Source organism: Zasmidium cellare (assembly GCF_010093935.1).
Source record: "Zasmidium cellare ATCC 36951 unplaced genomic scaffold M409scaffold_7, whole genome shotgun sequence".
Lineage (NCBI taxonomy): Eukaryota > Fungi > Ascomycota > Dothideomycetes > Mycosphaerellales > Mycosphaerellaceae > Zasmidium > Zasmidium cellare.
The window spans coordinates 325,775-352,942 of record NW_022986951.1 but is presented as its reverse complement, the minus strand read 5'-3'; the positions used below and the strand labels follow the sequence as shown (position 1 = coordinate 352,942).

Here is a 27,168-nt window from a genome sequence, read left to right as displayed (position 1 = left end):
CACACGCTAAGCAAATAGACAGTCCCCGATATCCTTAAATCGCCCCGTTAAACGGCCTCAAGGTTTCGATCGCGCTGAGAAGGGTCACAGCTAGCTAGTGTTATATGACCCAGCCGTCTGTGTTGGGGTGACTCGTTATATCGTATGACTTCGGCTTCATGCACCATGGCTGGAAAGCTCCTACCGAGAGAACACATATGCCGAGCGAGAGCCCTTGAACTTCTCTTGTAGCAAAATCGGCATTCAGCGGTGTCATAATAGATCAAGTCGAAGCATCAAAGTTGATCTTGGGCCAGTCACTGATGACATCTTGATATAGCTAGTCAGGGGTGCTGCATTGTAAACTACGTGCGCTCTGCACTATAGAGTGCAGAAGAACTTCCCCGGAGCCGTCAGTCGGATCCGCAAAGCAACTTTCGAAGTCAATAGAGATAGATTGCTGTTGGTTGAGATTAATTCCACGGGGTCATTATATCTGCAGGTTTCCAGGACGTCGACGAGCCGAATACTGGGTAAGCTTCTTCCTACTGGAGGCGACTGGCAAGCCTTTGGAAAAGATTGATGCATTATTCGAGCTCCCGTGGTACAAAATTGGCCGTCAAGGGCGTACGGGCTCTGCCAACACCGCGGTCAGTGGAGAGACGAATGATGAATTCGGGAAAGATACAGAGAAGGTAGCAAACCCGCACATGTATTTGGAGAAGACGGACGAGGCGGCGTGAAGTTATACACTGCCAGTGTGAGTGGTCTGGCCACCGTGGCTGTCAACAAGACGAGACCCATTTGCAGTCGAAATCGTAGTATCGGCTACCCTTTGCCCTTCCTAAACTTGTTATAGAGATCTATACGAAGTCGCGGATGCTTTGAAGAAAGTCATCCTTCGCCTCAATCCACGGGAAATGTCCGATAGGGAACAGGTCCACTCGAACTTCCTTTGCCTCTCCTCGTTGCATGTTCTGCTCGGCGATCCGCACAGCCTCCGTACTACAAATCATGTCGTGTTCGCCATGAGAGAAGAGCACTCGTGCCTGGACGCGAGACAGGAGATCCAGCATGTCTTTTGCGTGTGCGTCGGTGGCATACGTGGGCGTAACGGCATTGTACGACCAGACTCGAGGTGGGTGCGCTGGATCAAGCAGCCCCGTCGTAACAGCAGCTCTGCGAGCAAAATGTTAGCGAAAGTTTGGCCATATTCGACCATTCCTTGACGTACCTATCACGATCTGGTTTGACAAGATAGCTCGGCACCATCTCTGCAAAGACGGTTCGGAACTCGTCGTCGGTCTGGGGTGGCGATTGGATGAATCGTGTCCACGCTTCGTACGAGTTCTTCCAGGGTGGCAACGATGAGCGTATCTGGCGGTAGTGCTCGAAGTTTCGTGACTGGTCAAAACCGAGCATGAAAGTTCCAAGGGGGACGAGTGTCTCGACCCGAGTCGGATACAGCGCAGCGTAGAGCAAGACCGGGACGCCAGCTTGGCTGTGGCCGCTGAGGATGTCAAAGGCGTCGAGTCCAAGATGCTGGCGCAGCGCTTCCAGGTCCGCCAACATGGCGGTACAGCTCATTTGCGAAGGATCATCGTTGCCATCAGCGTCCTTGGGCCTGGTCGACTCGTCCGAGCCTCGCGGAGAGAAGTCCAGCACGGTGAAGTGCTCTGAGAGCAGCGGCGCCAACGTCCTGGCGTAGAAACCCCGTCCTGGTCCCCACGCGATGGCCTGTTGGACCCAGAGGCGACTTTTCTCCTTCTTCGAGGGAGTGACATGGTATGACAAGATATTTTGCCCCGTGTGGAAGGTATGTACGCCTGTAGAGAGCAGTTCGACAGCCATCTTAGCTGAGAAAGTGAGGGTTGACGTCCAGAGTGCGGTTTGGGTCAAGACGAGTTCTCGTTCTTCGATACCTGCACCGCAAAGTGGCCATGGAAAACGGTTCGCGTCCTGCTTCGCATTCGTTGACGACTTATATGACTTATATACGCGGAGGAGGAATCGCTTGGACGTTTGGATAGGGCAGTAGTTCGGGAACCATCGTCACGGTGCAGCGGAGATGGTAGCTCTTTCAGCTGTTTTCGAACTTCACCACGACACAACAATCTCACTCAGCACTTCAATTGACGAGATATGCCCATCGCCATCAAAAATCGTTGGGAGATGTCAGACAGAGGTGAAAGAAGAGGCTGTCGCCATCATCCGCCGTGAATCATGATGAAACGCGGCTCCCAGCCACCCTCCCGACACCCCAACCACCTACCCAGCATTTCTTGCCATTGATCAACACAACGTATAATTACAGGGCCAAGTCTCGTCACAATGGCGTCTTTCGGTTGTATCATAGCGTACTTTGTTGCATACACGACCAAACATGCGATATACCGACGAGCGCGACGAGCACCCAACTGAGCGTCTCCCTCGAAAGCCGCAGCCCAGCGTTACCGCCTCGTCTAGTCGCGAGTCCAGGCGCTCCTCCCGGCACTACACAACAGACGATTCTCGAAAACCTCGAACCGACAGAGTGCCGTTGGGTGAACGCCCGGCAGAGCGACCACGATCCACCAGTAGAGATCGACGTCGACGGGAGCGACGAGCAGCTCGCTACGCCGCAGACCCCGAGGGAGAACTGCTTAGACAAGAGCGCAGGCATGAGAGAAGGGAGGAAAGAGAGCAGCGCCGAGCGGAGCGCAAGGAGAAGAGGGCGGAGATAGAAGAGCGGAGAGCGGAGAGGGATGAACGACGGCGGAGGAAGGAAGCGGCTGCTGAGCAGATAGTTGTCCCAGTCGCAGACAGGCCCAGCAAGAAGAGAGACCCGACGGAAGAAGTCGAGCGAGCGACAGAATTCTACAACCAGGACAGCAGGCCAAGAGACACAGTCTACCAAGAGAGCACGGAAAGCGGCACCGTCAATAATCAAAGCACAGAAACAGCCACAGCCATCACACCCAACACGCAAGACTACGATCTCGAAGACGGATACGGACACAAACGACAGCAGTCCAAGAGATACTACTCTGGGCCACCAGCGCGAGCACAATCATGGCAGTCATACTCATCTGATTACTACGAGGATGAAAAGTACCCATACTCGCCATCCGACAACGCGTATGACGAGATACAATGGTACAAACGCAGGTCTTCGCATGATCGATACCCATACGAAGACTCGCGATCCTGCTGTGCTTGCCGGCGAAGATGGTGCATATTGGGTTCAATCGCGGCAACATTGATCGGACTCATAATCATCATCGTGGTGGCTGTCGTGGTCTCGCGGAATCAGTTCAGCTACACCCCCTCAACCGCCCAAGTCAACAACACTGCCGCCTTTGCCAGCGGTGGAGCCACGCAGAGCAGCGTCAACGACACCAGAGACGGCATAGGCGCCGGCACAGACGCTTACAAGTACTACCAGGGCACCGCCTCCAACTTCCCTAATCACACCCTCTGGATCTCGTTTGAAGACATGTGGAACAACAACGTCAACAACATCCAACAATCTTGCGGCTGGCTCAAGTACGGTGCTGATGATTCCGACAAAGAGATCCAAGACATCTACAACGCCATCCAGGACCGAGCCAACGCATCGCTGGTCGATCACCGCCTTATCCTGGCACTCGTCTTGCAGGAATCGCACGGCTGCGTGCGTGTCCCTCACACTACATCCTACGGCGGCGTCAAGAATACTGGCTTGATGCAGGCTCACGACGGGCACGAGTACAACTCGCGTCACATGGACAAGAGCATCCGTTATATGGTTCAGGATGGAACTCAGGGCACCAAGAAAGGAGACGGCCTCGTGCAGGTCTTGAACATGTACGGCAACCCATATTCCGCTGCTAGGGCCTACAACAGCGGATTGATCCCTAAGAGTGGTGATCTCTCGGAATCAGGAGGCGCAACGGCTTGTTATGTGTCGGATGTTGCGAATCGATTGACGGGCTGGGTTAATGCCAAGTCGACTTGTCCTGGCTCATCATAATGCATAATATAAGTTGTCTATCAGAATTTTCTCTGGCCATCCCGGCTTCACAATCTACGCCCAAGAAAAGTGCTCAAGATGAAGGTAAACACCTCCCGTCCCCTGCTTCATGACACCGAGATTCGCCTTGGCAGCCGCGTTGCGAGCATCGTTCTGCATCGTATCCGGACCACAAACATAAAACCCAAGGCTTTTCCCCACCGCCGCAGCTTTCGCGACTTCCTCCCGCACGATACTTGGGACATTGGGTCTGCCGCGTGCCTCGTCACCAGCAACCTCCTGCTGGTGCTTCGGATTGCAATCGTCGTCCGACGACGAAGATGCCTCTGCTTCGGAGGCTGCTACTTGTTCGAGATGTTTCAAAACTTCCGGAGAGTCTTTCTGTTGCTCCGCTTCTCCTGTTAGGTAGACTTCGAGGTCGAAGGCGGGTGAGGCGTGCATTAAGGGGTACTGGTGGAGGAGTTCGTCGACGGTTTTGCGGAACCATACTCTCGTTGCGGTGTCTCTTGTCGCTAGGATGACTCGAAGAGATTTCAGGCCAGTCGCCATTGCCGTATCTTGAGCAGGCTTCTCGTCCATGCCATCGACGATGCCGCCAAGCCCAGCGGCTGAGACATGTTTTCGAGCGAAGAGTTCGATCAGTGGCAGAGCCCATCCGGCCCCGGATCCTCCAGCAACGAGAACGCTACGATCGCTCTGGAGCAACTTCTGGATATCGATGCCTCCGTATGGACCATCAACGAGAACCGGGAGAGTCACACCAGGCCGACCACTTGCATACTTGTACAGTCTATTCGTGAAACCACGCCGAGGACGAAGGTAGAATGTAATCTTGGATGGATCTTCTGGCGCTTGAGCTGGAAGCGAGCAGATCGTAAACGGATGAGATGACAACACTCGCAACCCGAAGCGTCCGAAGCGAAGGAAGCAGTGCTGCCCCGGCATCCAGTGGAAGTTGGCGGGAATGCCGACGCGGATGAAGTCGTTATCCTCGACTGTGACTTGAGCTTCTTGCCAGCCGCCGTACTCGAAGACGGTACGCAGCCAGGAGTAGACGATACAGGGGACGTAAACGGCTGCCGTAGCGACGAAGTAATTCCTGGCATAAGAGTCAGCGGACCAGACATTGAAGATAACATGTCTCAGCGTACCAGGATGTCAGAGTTGCGTTGCAGTGCCAAAAGAAGATGACCACAAAGACAACGATTGAGAAGAAGTGTGAGAACTTGAAGACTTCGTAACCCATTTTTCTGGACGCTGGTCAGTCAACGCTCTCCAACTGTTCCAAATATTCTCACCTAAAGAAGCTATGCGAAGCCACGGTGAGCCAAGCCTGGAAGATGATAGCTACGATTCCCGTCCAGTACTCGAATGTATTCATCGTAGTGACCTGCATCACCATATCGTGGTTGTTGATATGGAATACAATGAAGGGAAAGGTGTGCATAAGCGCCAGCACGAAGAACGCGTACGCGGTCCAGCGGTGAAAAGTCTGGAGTCTCTCGTGGGATACGCCAGTGAGGAGGGTGATCCAGTTGGCTTTGCTTGCCGTTGCGCTGGTTATCATTAGCAGTGATCAGACTTCTGGAACTCTTCTAGCTGAATATACAAGACGAATGGCATGCAAGCAAGAGACAACCAGCCTGATCTCGTGCCCAAAGGCGGCGAGTTTCCCCAGCTGAGGTCAGGCCAGTAGTAGGGTTGTGGAACGAGATCCATGACTACATGCCTGTCAGCTTCTTCAACATCATTCAGCGCTTTGTGACCTCTACGAACGGAAGAAGTAGAGAGTCCCAATGAGCGCAAGCAACAGCAGTCCAATGGGTGCAGAGTTCCACCTCAAACCCGGCATGTAGAATCCCCTATAGGAGAGGTACCTCGTCGCGGCTATGGTCTTCTTCCAGATTGGAGGCGCCTGACCGCGGGTATGCGAGAGGACTTGGTTGATGGCGTTTCCAATGATGAAAATGCCGATGGCGCACATGAAGAAGGCCACGGTGGGGAGGGCATAGACCCAGTCTGCGATGTACCTTGGTTGTATGTTTAGCTCTTGCTTGGGGGAGTTGTGAGTGGAGTTGTTTACCAGAAATGCCATCTCTCCTGATAGTATGTGCAGTTGGCGCCAGCGAACCCGTCCATCTCGCATGTGAATTCCCTCGAGCCGTCGAGCGGCGGGAGTGGGTATGAGAGCCAGCCCGACATTGTGGATGAGTCTACAGTGCCGTATCGTTCGCTCGACTTTTCAAGTCAACAAGAACAGACAGTAAAGACAAGACTCTTCCCAAGAACCTCTTGTATCGACAAGCTTTTCAGTCAAGAGAATCAAGATAATCAAGCTCTCAACACTGGCCACCATGTCTACGCAAATTATACCAGATCAGGGTCCGTAGGGCTCGGGATTGGACGTGCTGGAATCCTTCGAGAACTGTGCGTTGCATTTGAGCACGTTTTCGAAGCTTGTAAGGCTTCGCTTGTGGGAAGGGAGCGCCACGAAGGCTGATCCGGGTCACTTTTTCATGACTGCATACGCACACGTTGCGGGCCAGATCGAGGGTGAGGGCCTCTGACAATCTTCAGCCAGATCGATTTGCTCGGTCTCTCTGTTGTTTTTCACGTCGACATCTTTCGCCCATACTTGCTCACGAGTCCAGCACGACACGACAGACGCTCATTGCCAACGAAAATCTAATCGACGCTCTGATCATTGCCAGCGACTGCAGAGGCTGAACTCAAGCACTACAAGATGGATATGGGTTCGTCAAGCATGAATATGGCAATGTCCATGTCCGATGCTCCGACCAGTACTATGTCAGGCATGAGCATGCCCTCGGCGACCAGCTCCATGGGCATGACGATGGGCATGGGAAACGGCACATCCCGTCCGACTTCATGTCCATGAACGGGATGGCCATGACCTTCTTCACCGCGACCAACACGCCCCTCTTCTCTTTCTCGTGGATACCGGACACGACCGGCCAGTACGCGGGCACCTGCATCTTCCTCATCGTCTTGGCTGCAATCTTTCGAGCTCTGCTCGCTATGAGGATACACTTCTACGACATCTTTGCGTACGTCACGCATCGCCCTCAGCCGAAAGGCTGTGCGGGACAGACTATTCGACCGTGGAGGGCGAGTGAGGTCATGACTGTTGGTCTCCTGGATGTCATTATTGCTGGTGTTGGCTATCTGCTGTGAGTATGCTTTGCCTTTCGCAATGCTTCAAATACTAAAGTTGCCAGGATGATTGCTGTCATGACGATGAATGTTGGTTATTTCTTGTCAGTGCTTGCCGGGGTTTTCGTGGGGAGTGTCTTGTTCGGGCGATTTGTCGCTGGTTCTGCCTCGCATTGAATGATCTATCAGGTACCCTAACCGCTTGGGAAAGTTACATCCGCTCTCAAAGTCTCCTTACTTCGTCAACATGTTCATCTGGTCTTGCGTAGGCTTGGCTTCGATACTTTACGTTCGGCCAATAGGATTTGACACTCTACTCAAACCCTATAGTGCCGTCAACACAGCCTGATGTGATCTTGCCCAATGCCACGATCATTCACATTCTCCTGAATGTTGTCCAAAGGTTCGATATCCCACTCATCGAACCCGACGCAAGGCTTACACCAGAACACGCCATGAGGATCCCACTTCTTCTTTATCTCTAGCAGCTGCTCATAGTTCGTACCGAAGTATTCGGCCTTCCAATTTGGATTGCTGGGATCTCCCTCATTTGCATATGCGCCTGAGGTGGGTGCAAGGCTGCGTAAAGCAGGCTGTACTCGATCACGGATCGCGGTTGTTTCTTCATGCTCCTCAGATATGTTTAGCGGTGTCCATGTGCGGACTTGAACTAATCGAGATGTAAGTGTATGTTGACTGACTCACGTCTAGTGCATTGACTTACCAAGATGTGCGTATGCTCTTCTCCATGCAGGCAAGACCGCATCTGATCCACCAGCTGGTCGAGCATTCGCAACTCCAGCGCCAGCGACCAAGTGCCCGACCCAGATCCATGGAAGAGGCGTACTCTCCCGGAAAACGCTCTCAAGCTTTGTCAAGTTTTGCTCCAACGATGGTCGATCAAAGAGCCAAGGCACATAGCGAGTGCTTGTACCGACGCTCTCGGGAGCATTGGTCGCCGCCCAGAAGCCCAAGAAGTTGTCGAATTTGGTCGTCTTCGATCCCACGTATATTGGATCTACAGCCCAGGAGGCTGCTCGTAGAGATGCCTCAAGCGGCTTGGTGATGGCATCGACTTCGGATTTCGACTTGTTCGGGAATATACAAGTCCCATACACGGCGCCGGATGCGCTACGAGTCACAAGACGGGCGTCTTGCTCCAGGTAGTAATAGCCCATCGCCCCTTGGTCATTCAATGTAGGCAATCTAGACGAAAAGTGTGCAACTAGTCTCCAGAAGGTGTCCGAGCTTGCTGTGGTGTTGAACTGGAAGCCATATTCATACCCAGCCAGCTTGGGATATGCTTTAACGGTCATAGAAAGCATGATGGCAAAAGTTAACGGTCCGCCGCCTCGCATCGCCCAGAACAAGTCGGACTGGGAGTTTGGATTGATAACCCGATACTGGCCATCCGCTGTGACGACCTCCATCTCCCAGACTTGATCGGCTCCCAGTCCATAGAGACTCGAGAGCGGACCATGACCTGCGCCTTGCACCCAGCCGCCAATACCAACATGTGGATCTGCTCCTCCGATGACAGTCAGGTTGGCCTTGGCCATCTCTTTGTACACATCGCCCCAGACCATTCCCGCTTCCAGCTTGACGGAAGCTACTCCATCGCTCTTAGTGGCCACAGGGTCCTCTCGATTGATCGTGATGCCTTGGAGGAGATGAGTCCATATCGAAAGTGCTCCGGCACCCGCCGAGCGCCCAGATACATCGTGTCCAGTGCCTTTGACAATCAGCCGGGCCCCCGTGTTTTGTGCAAATATCACGCCAGCTTGCACGTCAGCGGTTGTCCTGGCTTCGATCACATATGCTGGGTAGCCCACGGCCGAACACGGGGTTCGCGCAGATGGCAAGCAGGTCTCGTCATTATACATCGATGTCCAAGCATTTGACTCTTGCCATAGCGAATTCGTCCAGTTGCTCTTGAGAGCAGCACAAGATGCATTGTTGTAGAGTTGGAGGTCTGGATGGCAGACGGCACACAAAGCCTTCGGTACGAGCAGTCGTCCCGAGGTGCTGCGATTGAGTGCCTGCCACTGGTTTTCAGATGGCCAAAGTCGCTCTCCTGGCAGTGGCTTGCACGAAAATTGTGGGCTTGCGACATGGCCGTACACCAGCACAGAACAAAGGAGTAAGACCGTCCAGAATGGTGGTGTCATGGTGAGTTGAAACCCTGGGCAATCTGTTGGTGTCAGAGAGCACGTAAAGGATCTTATACGTCCATCTCATCGTTGAGACGTCATACCGAGCGTCGAATTAAGGTATGAGTAAGTTGGTTGAGAGACAGGAGTCCATCAGTCATCTCCCGATCTGAGCTCAAATTTACTGTAATGGAGTATACCAATGGGAAGTCTGTGGCGCCGCGGACACTGACGAATAGAAGGCAGAGAGGCGTTGACGTCGACGGAGCTTTCGGGACCGCGCTTTTCATAGCCACAGACTGGCCGCGAGGAGTTCTTGATCGAGCCTTTGTGGGGTTTCCAGCCTGGCGTTGGAAGTAAAGGAGAGAATGGACTGGAGCCTTATCAACTTTCATGAAACACGGGTACCGATTGGTGTTGGCTTTCAACGCACGCTAATCAAAAATTACGTGTTTGCGTACGTCGCCTGAACATGGAGCCGAGTCTTGCTGGAAGACTGGTGACGTGGAAAACGCTTTCCCATCTTCCTCACTTTTGACTCGGCATGCCGGCCGGAATGCCGGTCGGCTTTCCGAATTTCCTATGGCCGGTGCTGGCCACACTTTGCTGTCATCAAGTCAATCCATAAATCTTTCAGTCTCTCCAGCACTTACGATCTGTATTACCGTACCCACGTCCAGGTAGTCTGATAGTAACTAGAGAGAGCTTAAACGCATATGTGCCCCCTATAGACACTCCCAGCTATCCGCATCATCAGGATCTCCATACCCACAGTACCTCGCACGCTTCGGATAAGGGCATATTGGCCTCTGCCTCCAGACCTCATCAAGCAGCGTATCACTCCGCCATTTCGTCGCGACAACCCTCTCAGGAGCCCTGCCCTCCTCCGTCCACCGCATCAATGCAAGCAAGACATCATGCTCCGCATCCGGGAACCCTGGGGTACCGCTGACCGTCCCAGGGCGCACACCAAGGGTGTTGGCTTGGATCGCCCCGCCGAAATACCAAGGTGCGTTGCTGGATGTTCCGGTGCAGTGTTCCATACCTGGGACGTGGAAGAGGCGGTAGAAGGAGTCTACGGTGATGCCCTTTGGGACGAGAGTTTTGAGAAGTTGGCGGAAGAAGTAGTCTGATGATTCTGGAGGTATGAGGCCGTCGGCGAGACCGTGGTAGCTGTTTGAGAGTTATTACGACGCAGCAGTACATGCGAGATTGCACTGACTGAATGAGCTTGCCGCCTCTGCGGTAGAAAGGGGCGAAATCGAAATTCGTGATCGAGGAATTGCCAGGTTGAGCTTCGTCTGCCGCATGGACGACGCTGAAATTGTAGGTGTAGACGTTCCATGAAGGATCATCGAAGAGGAAGTAGCGAATGTAGTCTGTGCCGATGGTATTGGGAGTGGCTTGGCCGAGGATGTTGGTCCATTGGTTTTCGCTGCCAGGGAGTAGGCCGGGAAAGATGAATGTCTTGATGGATAAGTATGTGTGTCTCTTTGACTGTGATACATGAAGGCTCACCTGATTGGTTTCATAATAGGGCCCGTAGATCTTGTAAAGTGTCTCAATCTGCGGACCGGTGAGACAACTCGCATTGGAGTGACTTGTGAAGGAGACATTCGAGCCGCACATCAACGCCTCAGGTATGAACTGACAACCGGCAGGATCAGACACTATGCCATCGACCAGTCCGTCTTGCGGATCACATTGCCGTACGACTTCCACGCCGATGACGGGGAATAGTTCAGGAGGAATATGATGTGGTGCTGTCGTTGGTAGGTTGTTCAAGCCGACTTTGACCTAAGATTTGATGGCATCAGCGAGACTCTCCAAGTCATGCACTTCACCAACGTACCGTCCACGGCTGCAAATGGCTCGACCACCACGCTGGATCTCCCACAAGAACTCCATCGAAGTCGTCGGGGTACATCTCGATTTCCTTCAAGCCTTGCCGGCCACCCGTCGCGCATCCAGAGAAATAGCTGAAGCTCAAGCTCGAGCTTTCGTAATATGCACTTAGGATGAGCTTTGCAAGGACAACAGAACCATGCATTGCTCGATAGCTCCAATCGGTCAACTTCTCCTTGTCGAGAGCCCAGGATCCGTCTTCCAGTGTTGAATTGTGGCCGGTATCCGTGGCTGCTACAGCGAATCCGTAGCAGACGCCCGCGGCCTTGGTCCTTAGCTTATATCCATTTCCATTGTTGAAAGATGGACATACCATAGAAACGAAGTCAATCCCACCAGCATACCCTCCACCACCGACAGCCAACAACCTCTCATTCCACTCATCCTCATCTGGCAAAAACAGGCCCAAGCTGTACGCTGAAGACGCGCTCGAAGTGATGTTGATCTGCACAGCGCAGACTCGTCGAAGCAAGACCGGAGATGTTGGGAAAGCTATGTTCGACTCGGGTACTTGGAATGTTGAGTTTTCTGGCACAGTCGTGGCATAAGCTACTGAGGCTGAGATATTTGTTGGAAGAATGCCTTGGAAGGCTGCCCGGGAGCACTCAAAGGCATTCGCCACGGGCAGCGTCAATAAGAGACCGAGTCTCATAGCTTGCAACTGGCGGCTAGCAGCTGTAGACCAGATAAAAATTACGGGAGACTTGAGGTTGTTCCGTGCGTCGTGTAAAGAGCCCAAAGGAGTGGTCAGAGCAGAGCGAGAGCTACAATGTCAGGAGTGGGAGCTCAGCTACCGAGTTCGCTTGAAAGCGACATGTTGGAGGACGGTTGTCTCCAATGGCGCGAATCTTTACCAGATAGGCGTCATAAAATGCGAGTTCTTGGCTGGCGTATGTGGATGACGTGGATTCTGGCCTGATTCGTTGTCCTGCAGTCTCGACATTTTCTTGTCAGGTCCGGTAGGGACTCTGATGTTCTTTTTGGTGGAACCAGCTTAATTCTGTATGGCTTGCGTGAGATCGCAACTTTGATTTGGGAATGGTCTTGTTGCCAACTCATCCGCTCAAGACTGCGGTCTAGGGAAGTGACAGTAATGTCGCACCCGGCTTGTCGTCGATGCAGCCACTGTTGCACGAAGACGCCTCTTAGGCAAGATGCTGGGTTCGAGGGTCATTTCGTTGGGGGTAAGGATATAAGATGGCATGGTTTGGTATGAAGCACCTTTCGAGTTCTGTTTTTGTTTGAATAGAACCAAGGCAGACACACATCATAATTGTCCGTCGATTAGATTGTCGCCAAACAAAAAGCCGCCCCTACAACTCATCGCTGCTGTGCTAACCCAAGGCAAGGCACTGGTCGAAATAGCTCGTCCCCAGCCACTCGCCTCCGTAGACATATTGCCGCCGCGAAAGATCGACCTCCCCAGGTCAGCACTCCTCTTGAGTGCTGACTGTTGCTGACCTTGGACTCCGCCTTTGATTCTGCCGTTGAAGTGACGCTTTGGGATGTGGCACGATCTTGAAAATCATCTGATATTGACAGGAGGGCCTGGTTCCAACGGTGAAGATTCTGATGCTCTGTATTGTCTTCCAGCCAAGTTGCTTCTTGTGTTGTGCGAGCAGGTAGGCAGGACCTGCGCCGAGCGGAGTTCCCAACAGTGCTGCAAAGGCATCAGTCCCTAGGTTGAAGCTATAGCCGGGGACTGTAGCTTCGTCGAGCTTGCCGTTGGTGACATGGTTCATTATGTGTTCCGTGGGCTTGTTGGTTATGACATGGTGGGCGACATACTGTAACTTGTCGAGCATGTCATTGTCTTTCGTCAGCTCTTGCCACTGGAGAAACGTGACGTCGGACCATTGGCTGAGTTCAGGCACGGTATTCCCATGAGCCCCACGACCTCGCGGGCTCCAAAGTCCGTCAGTTATGATGGACCCCGAATCGACATCGTAAATTTGGCCATAACTGGCCTTGGTTTTTGGGTGTTTCCAGCCAATCAGGCGACTTCTCCTATTACCAGCGGCTCAATTACTGATTCCGATCATTTGCGCCGCTGTGCCCATGCCATTGCCGAAGGGCTCCGGTATTTCAAAATCCATGTCCGCCTCCTTGATCCAACCGGACTCTGGCTTTGCCAGATCTTTGAAGTCGGTCCACTTGCTCTGAAAATCATCCGAAAGATGTGGAGCAGCGTCCATTGCCTCAATGAGCGTCTTTCCTTTAGCAACGGCGTCGGGATAGGTCAAAACTGGAGGCGCGCGGGCAGAAAGATGCCACTGCCCGGCAGACAAGTCGGAAGTGTTGGTTGGCGTCGAGTTGGCAACGATGCTAGCAGTGCTAGCCTTGTCGATGCGCGGTACCTGGGCCCCAGCCTGAATCGACGGAAGGGACATGCAAAGTAGCAGTTTGATTGCCATGAAGACACCGGATTTTGTAGCAACGTGAACATGTCCGGCCGCCATGGCTAGCAAAGCTGATTCACCTGGCTTTCTGTTGTTCCTTAACGAAATGTCGTAGAAATGTTGGATAGATTCCAGCTTTGATGTGTCGAAGTTTCTTGAATTGCAGAGGTAGCTCGTCGGGTGCTCAAAGGTCGAGAGTTGAATTTAACAGGACTGGCATAGGGTCTCGTGATTCTGCTAAGTCGACAACAACACGGCAGAACAGCGATAGTCTCACTGACGTGTCCAGATGCAGACGTGGTACAAGGCGGGAACACGTCAACGGACGGCGACGGCCAGAATTTGGGCGGAAGGTCATCCTTGGCTACCTCTCCCCTGAGCTGGCACTTCGTCAAGTTCATGACCAGCGTGCAAGTATCGCATCGACACTGACGCCTTCGAGAAGAAGTAACAAACAACGGTTATGAATCGAGCCATGCGATGGAGACAATCGCAGGTGAGGGGAATGGCGTGATCCAGATCAATGAAGCTCTGACAATGAGTGATTCATCGACCAATACAATGCAGCTACGACGTGAAGTCCACTCATGCTGCAGCTGCTCCCTTTTCAGCCTTCTTGATGGCCTTCCTCAGCTTTCGGATATCACCTTCCAAGTCCCGCATGCCTCGAGCAGCATTGAGAGCTTTTGACAGAGTGGCTTCATCTAGCACAGCTGACGTGAAAGACTCTTGAGCGGAGCGCAGGGATGCTGGTGTAAGAATGCCGAACCAGCGGAGAGGATCGGTGATTGTTGCGGGATTCTCAGAGGCCTCGTCAGAAGTATCATCATCATTATCAATATCATCTTCCGGAGCAGGCTTCTCTTCGGGTTCAGGAGTCGGTGATGGCGATGGCAGCTGTGTCGATTCTTCTCCCTTCTCACTTCTTTGCCTTGCTTTGCCACTGTCTTTGGCCTCGCCGCTCATCTTCACGATGTTCGCACTTCCAGTATCATACACTTTGACCCTCACGGTGGCCGCCGCACGATCATCGTAGAAGTCCCTGCCATAGCGCCTGCCCGAAGATTGAAAGTTGGCCTGGGTCAATGAGAAGAAGCCGGTCGCCAAGTGTTTTTGGATGGAAGCCTGGGCGATGGTGTAGTCATGCACGAGCTGTAAGTAGTGCGCCCAGAGCAAGTCGAGGCGGTCGTACAGTTCGGGAAGAGCATCATGTGCGGCTTCTGAGCTTGATGTGATGACTTCGACTGCGGCCATTTTCGATGGATTTGGCATAGGAAGCGGATAGGAGAAGAGGTGAGGTGAAGTATTGGGATTTCGCAGGGAAGGTCAAGCGAGGCAGCTCTGACCTCACCACTTGGCAGGAAGACGCCTTCGTCGACCATTGGGTGTATCTCTCACACAAATCGCGACGATGCTATCCCAACGAGCGACGACGCCTCGAATACTGTCTATACGCCCTCTTCGACCACCATCATCACTCCAAAATGCCTCCAAACCGCGGCTGTTCACGCAAAATTCGCCGCTTCTCCTCATCGCCCAGCGCAGCAACGCGCTTCGTCCACAGCTCCCATATCTCACTCAACCCGCCTTCCAACGAGCCAATGGCCCTTCGCAGCAACTGGCACGACTGTTGAGTACAGAAACACGAACATATGTGAAGGAACAGACGTGGCTGGCCGTGAAGTGGACCGTCATTCCCTGCACCATCCTCGCCTTGGCCACTATCGTATATTTTGGCATCTCGATCGAGCTGGAGGAGCACGAGAATCCGACGCCTGACGAATGGACGCTGCTCACGCGACATGGTGTGCGTGGCGCGAGGCACTTCGCCCAGCCGCGATTGCTGGAGACGGCGGGCTTTATCGATTGGGCAAAAGTTGGAAGCAGGCTTCGTGCGGCGCTGAGCAGATTGGAGGATCCTGCAATAGACGGCAAAGGATTGACGGAGCCAGCGGGCGAAGGCGAAGAAATTGTCATCGAAGGGGTGGGGAGGGCGGGCTTTGATATCTCGGCGAAATCGTGGGCGTGGAGGGCGGGCTACTACGAAGTCGTCATGGGCTGTGCCGCCGCCGCAGAGCACCTGGACAGCATGGTCAGGGACAAGATATCGGGTGGTGTCTTCCAAAAGGAGTTTGTTGTCGGGCCCAGTAATCCTGATCCTCGTCCCATACCAGCCTACTTCAACGTCACGCCGCTGGAGGAAAACGTCGCCCCTGCTTCTCCCCCGCCCGAGACATTTTACATGCGGATCCTCACCGGCAAGGGTTTCACCACCAAGCAGAAGATGGAGGCAGCGCGGGCATACGCGAACTGGCTCGACTTCAAAAACCTACCCGAGAGCGCCGAGGAGATGTATCGATGGAGCCTGGACATCGCCAAATCTGCTCTTCCACTCGGCGTCGATCCTGACGAGCTCATTGACAGCAACACGGCAGTTTTGAAAAGAAGCCAAGCCTCCTCGCAAATCACTCCAAACCTCCTTCGCGCCAGCACCGATCTTGCCACTCACTATGCCACAAACGGCAACGTCACAGCAGCTCTGCCTATTCTGCTATCAGTCCTCCGTGCTCGTCGGTCTACATCCGTCTCACCATTCCCTCCACCGCCCTCATCGCAGCCCCAGGAATCGACAGGCGGGGCGCTGGACATCATCTATTCTCTCTTCTCCAAACCCAAATTCCCTTCTCCACCACCATCAGGCGACAACCCACTCATTAGAATCTCTGACAAACCAACCTGCGAAGAAAGCGCGCTTATGCTCTACATTGGCGAAATCCTGTTTGCGTCCACCCCCTCCAAGGAGAGCCTGGGCTGGACCAAGCAAGCCGTCACCATTGCAGGTGCGAACCTCTCTCATCCAACGCCCACGGCAGACGTTGACGAAGGAGAAGAGAAGAGGAAATGCATGGAGTGTCTCGCAACGGGAGTGAGAAATTGGGAGGTCATGTTGAATCGACTGACCTCTACCGGCGAAATTGATGCCGGCAAGAGCGGGTGGTTCAGCTGGGGAGGAGGACCCAGAATTGACAGTCGGATCGAGGTGGAAGAAGAAAAGACGCAGATCGAAGCATTGAAAGACAAGGTCGCAAGGGAGAGAATCCACCATCAAGCGAAAACCCCCATAGGTGCACTGGCTCCAAACGCGGGTTGGTCACGCTGAAACTGCAGGTTGACGACGAAATCACATCCCAGATGAGGTCATTGGCTTGGGATAGTCTCGACCGGGTTGAGGGTCTAAACAGAGCAATGCCGACGACTTTGGTGCTCTTTAAACCGCCCAGCGTCTTGCCGCACACGGCTTTTCTTCGGCCCAGCGTGGCTTTGCGGCTCGGCATGAGGCCACACGTTCTACGATGCTGCTGCGCCGTTCTGAAGCCAACACTGGGCATTTCGATCCAAGACACTCTTACAAGCCTGGCACGATATGAAGGAGATGGCTTGAAGTCCAGGGCCGACACCCCACCCTTTGTGAAGTCATCCTACAATCGATACGAAAGGTTCATCTCTATGAACTCTACCTTTGGATCGTGTCTTTATACCACGCTGATGGGCGGCGGGTAATCGAAGGATACATGCACATGCAGCAAGCACGTGCAAAATACAAAAGCTCTAAGAAGTAGGACAATGCCGAGGGATCGCACAGAACAGCATCAGCCTCAGAATCTCAGCCCATATTCTGCTCTCTTCTCAGCCTCCACCTCAACAGACACAGCCCCCTCTCTCGACTCTCACCATCACCTAATCCCAAGCACCAGGCACCTTCGCCTCTTTACCGCCATTGTCTCTCAACCACCCCGTCGCCTGCCTCAACAGATCGGCCGTCTTATGAAAACACTGCCGATTCGCCTTGGCATCCGCCACTGCATCTCCCACAGTCGTATCAAACGCATTCCCCGTATGACTATCCTTCGCCGGCACCTTCAGCTTATCCAGCGCCTCCTGTTCAGCCAGCGGCAACGTCGCAACATACAAGGTGAAATCTTCGACCGCGGCACGAGAGGGAGCACTGTCAGCGCTCTGATCATCCAGCAGAATCCTCGCCATCTGGTCGAGACGATCGATCGTGTCTTTCCGCACGCCGGAGGACAATTCTTGCTGCTGTAATTGTAGAGCACCGAGATCCCGTCCTTGTGCGTGTGTCACGATCCTGCCTACGTCCCCAGCGCTGAACATCTCTCTTGAAAGCGGATTCCGCATCACGCCGCCATTCGCTTTGATTGCTGCAGCAAGCTCGGACATATCCCATGCATAGCCGTCTTCGCTTGCGAAGAAGTTTTGTCGAGTGATGGAGCTGATGGAGTCGCCCAGCATTGTTTCCGCGTTGCGATATGTCTTGCGCAGGATTTCGTGTTCGATGTGCATGAACGCCGTTTCAGGGACTTGTGTCATGTCCTTGGGAAGAGAAGACTTGATCGCCGTGGTGCGCTTCCACAAGGCGCTGCGGAGCTCATCGTTACGGCTTGGTGTGTTGCGGTTTCGGAGGTAGCGGGCATTGGATTCGAGATCGGCGAAGGCGATATCTTCCCTTGCTGACATTGTCGCTGCGGCTATGATCTTGGCCGCTACGGCCCTCGTCGCAGGTGGAGGACGGACTTTCACGACAGATGTCAGACGGCCTTCTGCAATGGCCTTCAAGTCCGAGATCTGGCCTGCGAAGTCATGTGAAGGCCCGCAGAGATCTTGAAAGATCTGCAGCTCAAGCGAAAGCGCTTGGGCGTTGGCCATGATGTTCTTGTAGCCGGATTGCAAGTCTTGCAAGGTTCCTGTCTTGTGGACTCGATACCGCGGGCGCTGATTTGATACTGTCTTTACTTGAGTCGCGGGAGCATTGTCGCCTCCATTGTGTAGGTGCGCTATGAGCCATGCGGCGGCTTCTTCATCGCCAGGTCGCAGGGATAAGATGGTGCGGATCTGCTGAGCTGCTTCATCGTTCCAGCCGAAGACTTCGTATTGATGCGCAAGTACTCTGCGGGCTTCAATTGATGACGGGTCGCGGTCGATGGTCTCGAGGAGGTCTGTAATGATGGCCCAGTCTTCGGCCGATACTGGCCCGGTTGATGTCGGTGGGACTGCTTTGGAGGGTGTTGTCGAGTTGACATTTGGGGCTGCTGGACCATACTTGGTCATCATGATCTAACGATGAGAGAAGAGTGTCTGGGCGTGCACTTCTTGACGAATGTTCGCCAGCAAGTCGAAGACACTGAAGCAGCCCAACTCAGCTTCGCAGCTTGCTCGCCGCCACCAAATCAAGCTGCACTAAGCTCTGAGGCATACATGCAGGTTTCCCTGCCTGAGGTCTATGGTCGAAAGGCTGCGCGTTACTGCAAGAAGCTAACACGGGGCGTAGCTCAGGATTGGGCTTGCAGCAAGAGGCCGCCAGAACGACATGCATTTCACGCCTTACCGAGAGCCTCCAGCAGCTAGCATGGCCCCTCCACGAAGCAACACAACATGCCACGATCCTGACTCAATACTCGTCGCTTTCCAAGTCTCCTGTCAGCTCTACTCACCCCAATACTTCACGACATGCAAGCTCCTCCAGAGGGCATCCCATATTCCCGCAGCGCTGCATCCCTACCTTCTCATCCGAAACAAGCACCTCGGAAACACCTCTTTCACCGACTATCTTCCTTGTCGCTTTTCGACAAGAAGCCAACCGCGAAAACATGGCACAAGCAGATCGATAACACGGCGAATGGCCTCAGACCCGTCTCCGCTCACGATGATGCCTTCTTCCTCTTTCCATGGGCGCAGCTTCGATTACATACAGATGAGTTCCTTCGCAAGCAGAAGACACCTGCTGCAGAATATGATGTGGTTCTCACTGGATTGATTACGACACATGCCGACAAGGTCGTTGCTCTGGCTGCATGTGCGCATGCGCTTTCGGAGCCAGCGGTCGCGGAAGTGCTGACTGCTTTCTCGCAGCGGGAGGGATATTTAGAGGACTATCTGCAGGCTTTCGTCGCTGCAGGCCACGGAAAGAGTCATGCTGCCGGTGATGCGGCTTGGGCGACAACGCTTGTGGCGGTTCACGGTGCAACGGCATCGCCCAATCCTTCTCCTGCAGTGTTGCATGCTGTCTTTCTCCAGTCTGTCAATAAGCCACTACCTATTGACCCGATACTTCGATGTAAAGTACCAGACGTTGTAAGACCGCTGCTGTCGAAGTTCAACGTTGCCCTTGGTAACTGGCAGAAGTCTCAGGATTGGACGTCGGCCCTGCCTCTACAAAGCGTACTTTCCAAGATCGATGAGGGGATGAATGGAAGGTTGCCTCTCCTGGAAGAGCTGTTGCAAGCTGATGTACCTAAGTGGAGACACTGGGCCGCATGGCGACCGAACACAGATCGTCTGAAAGCATGGCAGCCGATGTCGAAAGACTGGTTGCGCCCTCTCTGGTTTCTCCTAGGACCGAACTTTGACTTTGTGGACGGCGTTCACGTGTCTACTTTATCTCGCATCATACTTGACGGCAGATTCATCGCTTGGCTGGAAGAGAGCGGGATCACGATTGGACCCGGACTATTAGTTGACGACACTCAAGATGCCCTGACAACTTTCACGCTCCGCTTGTTCGAAGTCATTGACACTGTGTGTGCTAAAGGTGGACTTTCCGCAACGTTTTTCTGGCATTTATGGCTCGACGACCAGCTTGGGCTGGATGGGCATACGCTGAAGCTTTGGGAACTTGCGCGGGTGTCATTGTTCAAAAGAGCTCCACTGTTCTTGCAAGGAGTCCTACAAGGCGGACCAGGCGGTGATGATGCTACTTCGACTTTATCTGTTGGACTCTGTGCGCTTGACAATGCCGCGTATAAGAACCTCCGGACATATCTGAATACCGACATTTGGCATTTTACCATTGAAGCCGGCAATAGTCTGAAATCCACCTTTCTGACGGACTTGCAGGCTGATAATGACTGGTTTCTTTCAGCCACTGCTATCGTGGGATTTTGCTCGACGATTTCCAAGTTTCCCTGGCTGGGCGACTCGCAGGACCGAAGCCTTACTTTGTCGCCAGGGACGCCAGTGACGATGGTGAGCCTGGCCGCGCTTCAGGAGCTTCATCAAACCCTGCAATGGCCAGATGACTTCCTCGAACCAACTGCTCAAGCATACATCTCCAACGTCGTCCTTGGTCAGAACCACTGCGGTCAAGACGATGGACTATCCGTCATAAAAGAGCTTCACGTCATCTGGCAGCACCCAAAGAACCGGCCACATCGATCCGCGGCTCTTGCCTTGGCACACCTACGTGATGTCTCTGCTTCGTACCGGGCACAGTGCTTGCAAGAAATTTACGTTTTCAATGATAGTCAGGTCAAGAAACTGGAAGATGCGATGATCGGAATCAAATACAAAGCAGCAGACATGTGCCATTGCATCGTGCGCCTTGCCGCGAAAGCTGTTAGAAAGAATCCTGCTGCCAAGATAGCGTGGGCAGCTGTCACACGATATGTTCTCGAGACTTACAATATCTCCCCGAGATACGCGGTTGCCGATCGATTGCTGACGAGGTGCAGCTTTAAAAAATACCAGAACTGGGTCAAGAACCTCTTCTGCATCTTTGGAGATTTGGTAGAGGATATCGCAGAGTCTATGGAATGGCTCGAAACTTTGAGTCGACTCAGAGACGTCCTAGTGACGCTGCAAAGGATTCCAGAGTCTCAGCGAGCATTGCATGTCATTTTCACCTCGTATGGATCCCTTTTCTCGCTGCACGTGGTTGACATGCTGGTTTGCATACAACAACAGACCAACCAAGACCGATCGGAGCTCATGTGCCATCTAGTGTTGTCGTTGACAGAGAAGAGTCTTGCGAAACAGGTCTCAGAGACGGTCTGCTTGCTTTCATCGATCTCTCAAGCTGGATTTGATCAGTGCAAGGAGCTTGTGGTTCTGTCTGATCGCGAATCGCTCTATGTTGCAGCTGTCCAGATGGAGGTGTGGCTGCAAGACGAGTCGATGTCCCCAAATATTAAGAAGGCGTTGAGGTATGTTGCTTGACCATAACAGGGAGCTGGAAGTTTTGCTGACCCCTTTCCAGGTGTCTGGGCGAGGCTTTACATTTGCCAGCTTCACCCCAAGCGGTCACCGCCAAGGACTACTTTCTCAAACGAGTCGAAACAATGATCAAGTCTGCCCATGAGTTGGAATCGATGCGGATCTATCTAAAAGGCACTGACCGTGTCGGCGTTGCCACAGTTCTCACGAATCTGGGCCTAGAAGACTCGACGTCACTCCTAGAGGAAGAAATCATGGACCTTCCCAACGAGTTCTTCAACTTCGTAGAACAGATGGACGACCAGGTTGTCGAGCTACAGTTTCCGCTCACCGGCGTGAAAGAGTTGCAACGCAACGCAATGGGACTGAAACCCAACGAGAGCCTAGTCGTTTGGTTGACCACCGACGTCGATGGTACTAGAGAGTCGTTCTGCGTGCATGCCATTGACACTGATACAGAATGGTCAAAATTACAGCATGATCCAATCAAAGTCTTACAATCGAAGCCACCAAGCCGTCAGTCCTGCAAACACAGTCGGCCTACCCGAGTTGCGTGCATGATCATGCGATGCGGCTGGCAGAAGCTGCGAGCGACACACAGGGCTACTCTGGCGGAAATATACCAGGATATCGAATCGGCTATCAAAACGTATGGTGATAAATGCTTGGTCTGCAATGGAAGCATTGGGGCTCATCTGTATCGGCCCACAGTCTGCAGCAAGGCCGCTTGTCGAAGCATATATCTGTTTTCAGATCTCGACGTTCGACTTGCAGATCTACATCTGAACCAGAAGGCCGTTGGTCTCTTGCTCGCAGCGGTGCAATCGGCGGCGTTGGCAATGTCGAGTCGAGCTGATGATACGAGCATTGATTTGCTGCCTGATCGACCCATTCGACTGGCCGACAACAAGAAACTTATCACGATGCTGGATTCCATCCCGGCAATCACAAAGATGGTCGGTGGTCTGAGCGATTTCAATTCCATCCGAACCCGGCATTCAATCCGTCACGAACTCCTCTTCTCGTGGACACTCAACACCTATCAAGGCTTCATCGTCGAAGCCACTGGTTCACTCCGGATTCCCAACATGCCCAATGTTCTGCAGTTTGTCCTCGCCGACAGTCCTCCCGGAATCATGGCTGCCTTCGCCAAGCATGATCATACCCAGCCACGCCAAGTCTTGTTTCACGGTACATCCATGGATCGACTCTTTGCCATCCTCTGCCAAGGGCTGAAGGTCCTGGGCCAGACATCCCTTCAAGTCCACGGGGCAGTCTACGGCACGGGCATATACCTCGCTGAGGAGCCGTCCCTCGCTGTATCGTATAGTCGAGCGACGCAAAGACGATCCTCATCCTTTTCTACGCAGCATGCTGAGTTTGTGAACAAGCGAATCTTGTTGGGCATTGAGTATGCAGGCGAGGACGGTAAGCAGGGCAATGGCATATATGTAGCAGCTGATCCTACAAAGCTGCTTTTGCGGTATATCTTTCTGCTGCCGCAGACTTTCAAAGCTCCACTGGCGAACCATGTGGTGCCGGCTTTGCAAAGCAACTTTCATACATTGAAGATGGGCGCAAGACCAGGATGAAATCAGTGATCCGAGAAAGACTCATCCGTTGGCTATCAACACTGTGGAGCTGAAGCATGGAACTCAGAGACCACTTCCATGGCCGATTTTCACTGCTGCTAGCAGATCCCATCGTTCCTCCACCTACACGACCGAACGAGTGGCCTCGTCCCATTTTTCGTCTGACTGCTTCAACAAATTCGAAAGCATTGGACCATACGTTGCCGCATCTTCACCCACGAGCAACCGAACTGGCGGGTCGCTCTCCTTGTATATCCTCGCAATCAGAGCGGCGACCTTCTCCACCTTGGTGGTAGCATTGTCCATGGCGCCTTGAATTCTCTGAACGGATGTGTCGATGACCTCACGGTATGGCTCACTGGGATGTGGTTTATCCATCGATGAGCCAAACCAATCAGTCACCATGGCTCCCGGCTCGAGCGTGGTCACCTTGATACCAAGAGATTGGACTTCAGCCGCCAGCACGCCCGAAAACCCGGCAACGGCCCATTTGGCTGTTTGGTAGGCGCTGAGTCCCGGGGTAGATATCCTGTCGCCCAAGGACGAGACTTGGAAGATGTGCCCACTGCCCTGCTTGCGGAGTGCAGGGAGGAAAGCCTTGCAGACGTTGTAGACACCGTACAGGTTAGTGTCGATTTGCGATCGGAAGGCCTTCACGGTCATATCCTCCACGGACGCGAGGTCGCTGTATCCGGCGTTGTTGACGAGGATGTCCACGCGGCCGAACTTTTGAATAGCTTTCTCGGCGGACACTTCGCAGGCTTTGTAGTCTGCCACGTCGAGCGGGAGTGCCAAGATGCGGTCGTCACCGTATCTTTTGACCAGGTCGGCTATGCTGTCCGTCTTCCTTGCCGTGGCGACAACTTTGTTGCCATTCTCGAGGGCGTAGGTCGCGATCGCCTTGCCGAGTCCTCGGGAGGAGCCCGTGATGAACCACACGGTGCTCATGTTGAAGATGCTTGAAGCAGTGTTTGTGTGAAGTGAGGTTGCAAGATGCTACACCTTCGAAGGAAGAACAGGATGGGCTCAGGTCTTATATCAACTGTAAAGGAACTCTCCTTCAGGAAGAATTTGCGGCCGCAAAATCCGCACATATGATAAGGAGCGTTACACAGCATACTTAATATGTCTCGTTCCGATCGCCTCGAGCACACCCCTACTCCGGGCAGGGCTTAATCCTGATTGCGTCGAAAAACAAGCGGGTCTTGCAGTATGTCGTACATCTTTTGCCGAAACTTTCAATCTATACGCAAGTGACCATCCTTCACTCGAGCTTCGTGCTCGCGGCAGGAGCGGCCGCACGTCAGGAGTTGTAGCGTGATTCCTGCAGACTAGGGCAGCTTAGGCAGGTAAGTGAAAGTCGGCTGCCACAGACACGATACACAGGTTTTGAATGCTGGCAATTGCCCCAGTGACTGGATCGCCGTCTTCCACTTTCGCATTACCCAAATCAGCGATGCTGTCTTTCGGCAAGAGTCCGATGCCAAATGTGGCAGCATTGTCCGAGAAGGGTCGAAGGAACGAACAAGCCAGCCTTGGTGTCGGTCCTCGTCGACCGCATCTCTTCCCGCTTCGAGGTCGTAGATGATTTTCAGACATTGAGTGCGTCACAAGGATCCACAAGGTAGGCTGAAAGTATCTCCAGGTGACAGAGTGCCACGAAAAGAGACATCTGCTGGTATTTTCACAGGACACAGACGAACAGTTCTGAGACTCAAGTACGTTGACGTTCGAAAGTCGCTTCTAGGTCAACGACCTGGTGACAGCCTTGTCTCGGGGTTCAGTTTACTAACTTCGCCATCCGGTCCGGAGTTGCACTCTAAACGATCCATGATGGAAGAGATTGATGCAGAGTTGAACGACCCGATGGCAGTCATGATCGGAGAAGACTGACATTCGATGGAACAAGCCTTTCCACGCCTAATAGTCAAACGATTGGAGTCGGGGCCTGCAACTGCCTCGAAAAGTCCCATGTTCTTTCTATCTTCTTGTTAGTCCAATTTCTACTCTCAGGTTTGTCCTCCTCTGATCTGGATGTCACATCTATACCGAAGAACATGTCCTAGCCGAATGGCGATCAAAAACGAAGCCTCAGTTTTATGCAGGGCGTGTGGAGAAGGTCTCGATCCCAATGTCCATAAGGGGTTGAGGAGATCGATTAGTGCAAACTCGAATCTTCTTGCATTCAACACCTACGACTTTCCACAGTGATTGTGGAAGAGGGGACCCAAAATGGTGCCTAAAGTGCCACGCAATAGGAGCCACATGTAGCTACTGTATTGGTCCATTTGCTCACGACTGGGTCATCCGATAGCGGCACTCTCGGTAACATTTCCGCTGCAAGAAGAGCAGTACCTCCTGAAAGAAACACAAAACGTGCTAGGTATAAGGCGGATGATGCTGAACGCCTCTGCCTACTCAGCCCTATATGAAGCAAAACAAGACTCTGCCAAGCATACCGGCGCCATTAAAAACAGCGACAACGGACTCGTTTCCGTCTTAACTCCTCGGAAGCGGCCTCAAAATTGATCCGCTCTACCTCGTGCTTCTCCCGAAGTAGGCCAAATGGGCGTGATTCGTAATCAAGACACCTACAGCTGGAGCTTTTAGCGAATCGCACCACTTCCTTTATAGCTTTGGGAACGACCGCCTCTTCTGGAATATCTTACATAGAAATAGGGAGATTACTATACACAACATGTCTGGAAACTCGGGTATTAAGGTCGTTTTCGGCACGGGCAACGTCAATCCTCAGTATGGTTTCGGCACTGTCGAGGCCGTGCAGGAGGCGTTCGATATCTTGGTATGTAATGGAGTGTCTCTCACAATGCCGCAGATGCTGAGTCTACTCTAGGAGAAAGGTGGCTGCAAGGCCCTTGATACTGCTAGACTTTACGGTGACAGCGAGGAGCTCTTGGGCAAGGCTGGAGCTGGTAAACGGTTCATCGTAGACACCAAGGTAGGTGCCGGATATGTCGGAAAGACGAATTCTGTTCTAATGAGTATGCCAGACCAGAGGCGGTTTCAATCGTGAAGGTGCCACGAAGGCCAATATTCTCGATGACTACAAGGTCAGCAAAGGGTTTCTGGACTCCAATGTAGACGTATACTACATCCATGCTCCGGACGCCAAGACTCCTTTGGAAGACACTCTCTCGGCCATCAATGAGATTCACAAGTCCAGCTTCTTCAAACGCTTCGGTCTGTCCAACTACAAGGCCGAAGATGTCCAGAAAGTGTACGATCACTGCAAGGAGAAGGGCTATGTCCTCCCAACGGTGTACCAAGGCAACTACAGCGCCGTGGCTCGCAAGCAGGAGGAAATCCTGTTTCCTACCCTGCGAAAGCTGGGTATTGCCTTCTACGCCTATTCTCCACTCGCGGGCGGATTCTTGACCAAGACCAAGGAGCAAATCCAAGAAGGAGCTGGCCGATTCAACGACCAAGCTTTGGGCGGGATGTACAAGGAGTATGTTCAAGAGCATCGAACCTATCAATAAAACGCCCGCTAACAACTTCTTGTAGCATGTACTCCAAGCCTAGCCTTCTCGAGGCTCTCTCGGACTGGCACAGCATCGCTAAGGAAGAGGGCATTACCAACGCAGACCTGGCTTACCGCTGGGTCAAGTACAACTCGCCACTCAAGCCTGAGCATGGTGATGCGATTATCATCGGAGCCAGCAGTGCGCAGCAGCTGAAGCAGACTCTGGACTCGATCAACGGTGGGCCATTGAGTGCGAAGGCTGTCAAAGGGATCGATGCAATTTGGCAAAAGATCGCGGATGAGGCTCCACTCGATAACTACCATAGGTAGCTTGACAGGCTGAGATAAAGGACTATAGGATACCGTAGACTAAGCAGAGCAGCTCTATGGCTATTATCGGAAGCCCACATAAGCTTTCAAACTACGTCTTCATCCAGGTGTGTCTCCATGGAACTAGTAGGTTTGGCTGGACAAAACCTGCACGACG

At 53.0% G+C, this 27,168-nt stretch overlaps 13 protein-coding genes across 13 annotated transcripts; 5 read left to right on the top strand and 8 right to left on the bottom strand.

Moving 5' to 3' along the window:
* Nucleotides 1-842: 842 nt before the first annotated feature.
* Nucleotides 843-1,830, bottom strand: M409DRAFT_19288 (uncharacterized protein; the record flags this gene model as incomplete). Its single annotated transcript, XM_033804867.1, has 2 exons — nt 843-1,158; nt 1,214-1,830. The coding sequence occupies 2 exons, from the start codon at nt 1,828-1,830 to the stop codon at nt 843-845; spliced, it is 933 nt and encodes a 310-aa protein (XP_033671356.1).
* A 532-nt stretch (nt 1,831-2,362) lies between these two features.
* M409DRAFT_19287 (uncharacterized protein) lies at nt 2,363-3,970 on the top strand (the record flags this gene model as incomplete). Its single annotated transcript, XM_033804866.1, has 1 exon — nt 2,363-3,970. The coding sequence occupies one exon, from the start codon at nt 2,363-2,365 to the stop codon at nt 3,968-3,970; it is 1,608 nt and encodes a 535-aa protein (XP_033671355.1).
* A 54-nt stretch (nt 3,971-4,024) lies between these two features.
* On the bottom strand, nt 4,025-6,172 carry M409DRAFT_35940 (uncharacterized protein; the record flags this gene model as incomplete). Its single annotated transcript, XM_033810475.1, has 7 exons — nt 4,025-5,069; nt 5,122-5,220; nt 5,269-5,526; nt 5,580-5,691; nt 5,747-5,867; nt 5,910-6,000; nt 6,054-6,172. 7 exons carry the CDS (start codon nt 6,170-6,172, stop codon nt 4,025-4,027), a joined length of 1,845 nt encoding a protein of 614 aa, XP_033671354.1.
* A 702-nt stretch (nt 6,173-6,874) lies between these two features.
* On the top strand, nt 6,875-7,321 carry M409DRAFT_64196 (uncharacterized protein; the record flags this gene model as incomplete). Its single annotated transcript, XM_033815956.1, has 2 exons — nt 6,875-7,161; nt 7,210-7,321. The coding sequence occupies 2 exons, from the start codon at nt 6,875-6,877 to the stop codon at nt 7,319-7,321; spliced, it is 399 nt and encodes a 132-aa protein (XP_033671353.1).
* Nucleotides 7,322-7,479: 158 nt separating this feature from the next.
* Nucleotides 7,480-9,312, bottom strand: M409DRAFT_51502 (uncharacterized protein; the record flags this gene model as incomplete). Its single annotated transcript, XM_033811824.1, has 2 exons — nt 7,480-7,814; nt 7,869-9,312. 2 exons carry the CDS (start codon nt 9,310-9,312, stop codon nt 7,480-7,482), a joined length of 1,779 nt encoding a protein of 592 aa, XP_033671352.1.
* A 707-nt stretch (nt 9,313-10,019) lies between these two features.
* On the bottom strand, nt 10,020-11,851 carry M409DRAFT_19283 (uncharacterized protein; the record flags this gene model as incomplete). Its single annotated transcript, XM_033804865.1, has 4 exons — nt 10,020-10,467; nt 10,517-10,761; nt 10,813-11,091; nt 11,147-11,851. 4 exons carry the CDS (start codon nt 11,849-11,851, stop codon nt 10,020-10,022), a joined length of 1,677 nt encoding a protein of 558 aa, XP_033671351.1.
* Nucleotides 11,852-12,626: 775 nt separating this feature from the next.
* Nucleotides 12,627-13,658, bottom strand: M409DRAFT_19282 (uncharacterized protein; the record flags this gene model as incomplete). The annotated part of the gene is made up of 2 exons (XM_033804864.1): nt 12,627-13,096; nt 13,229-13,658. 2 exons carry the CDS (start codon nt 13,656-13,658, stop codon nt 12,627-12,629), a joined length of 900 nt encoding a protein of 299 aa, XP_033671350.1.
* A 525-nt stretch (nt 13,659-14,183) lies between these two features.
* Nucleotides 14,184-14,852, bottom strand: M409DRAFT_19281 (uncharacterized protein; the record flags this gene model as incomplete). Its single annotated transcript, XM_033804863.1, has 1 exon — nt 14,184-14,852. One exon carries the CDS (start codon nt 14,850-14,852, stop codon nt 14,184-14,186), a length of 669 nt encoding a protein of 222 aa, XP_033671349.1.
* Nucleotides 14,853-15,009: 157 nt separating this feature from the next.
* M409DRAFT_19280 (uncharacterized protein) lies at nt 15,010-16,758 on the top strand (the record flags this gene model as incomplete). The annotated part of the gene is made up of 1 exon (XM_033804862.1): nt 15,010-16,758. The coding sequence occupies one exon, from the start codon at nt 15,010-15,012 to the stop codon at nt 16,756-16,758; it is 1,749 nt and encodes a 582-aa protein (XP_033671348.1).
* A 578-nt stretch (nt 16,759-17,336) lies between these two features.
* M409DRAFT_64192 (uncharacterized protein) lies at nt 17,337-18,725 on the bottom strand (the record flags this gene model as incomplete). The annotated part of the gene is made up of 1 exon (XM_033815955.1): nt 17,337-18,725. One exon carries the CDS (start codon nt 18,723-18,725, stop codon nt 17,337-17,339), a length of 1,389 nt encoding a protein of 462 aa, XP_033671347.1.
* Nucleotides 18,726-19,124: 399 nt separating this feature from the next.
* Nucleotides 19,125-23,197, top strand: M409DRAFT_19278 (uncharacterized protein; the record flags this gene model as incomplete). Its single annotated transcript, XM_033804861.1, has 2 exons — nt 19,125-21,595; nt 21,649-23,197. The coding sequence occupies 2 exons, from the start codon at nt 19,125-19,127 to the stop codon at nt 23,195-23,197; spliced, it is 4,020 nt and encodes a 1,339-aa protein (XP_033671346.1).
* Nucleotides 23,198-23,320: 123 nt separating this feature from the next.
* On the bottom strand, nt 23,321-24,145 carry M409DRAFT_19277 (uncharacterized protein; the record flags this gene model as incomplete). The annotated part of the gene is made up of 1 exon (XM_033804860.1): nt 23,321-24,145. The coding sequence occupies one exon, from the start codon at nt 24,143-24,145 to the stop codon at nt 23,321-23,323; it is 825 nt and encodes a 274-aa protein (XP_033671345.1).
* Nucleotides 24,146-25,895: 1,750 nt separating this feature from the next.
* On the top strand, nt 25,896-27,011 carry M409DRAFT_51495 (uncharacterized protein; the record flags this gene model as incomplete). The annotated part of the gene is made up of 4 exons (XM_033811823.1): nt 25,896-26,000; nt 26,052-26,156; nt 26,209-26,666; nt 26,723-27,011. The coding sequence occupies 4 exons, from the start codon at nt 25,896-25,898 to the stop codon at nt 27,009-27,011; spliced, it is 957 nt and encodes a 318-aa protein (XP_033671344.1).
* Nucleotides 27,012-27,168: the final 157 nt, after the last annotated feature.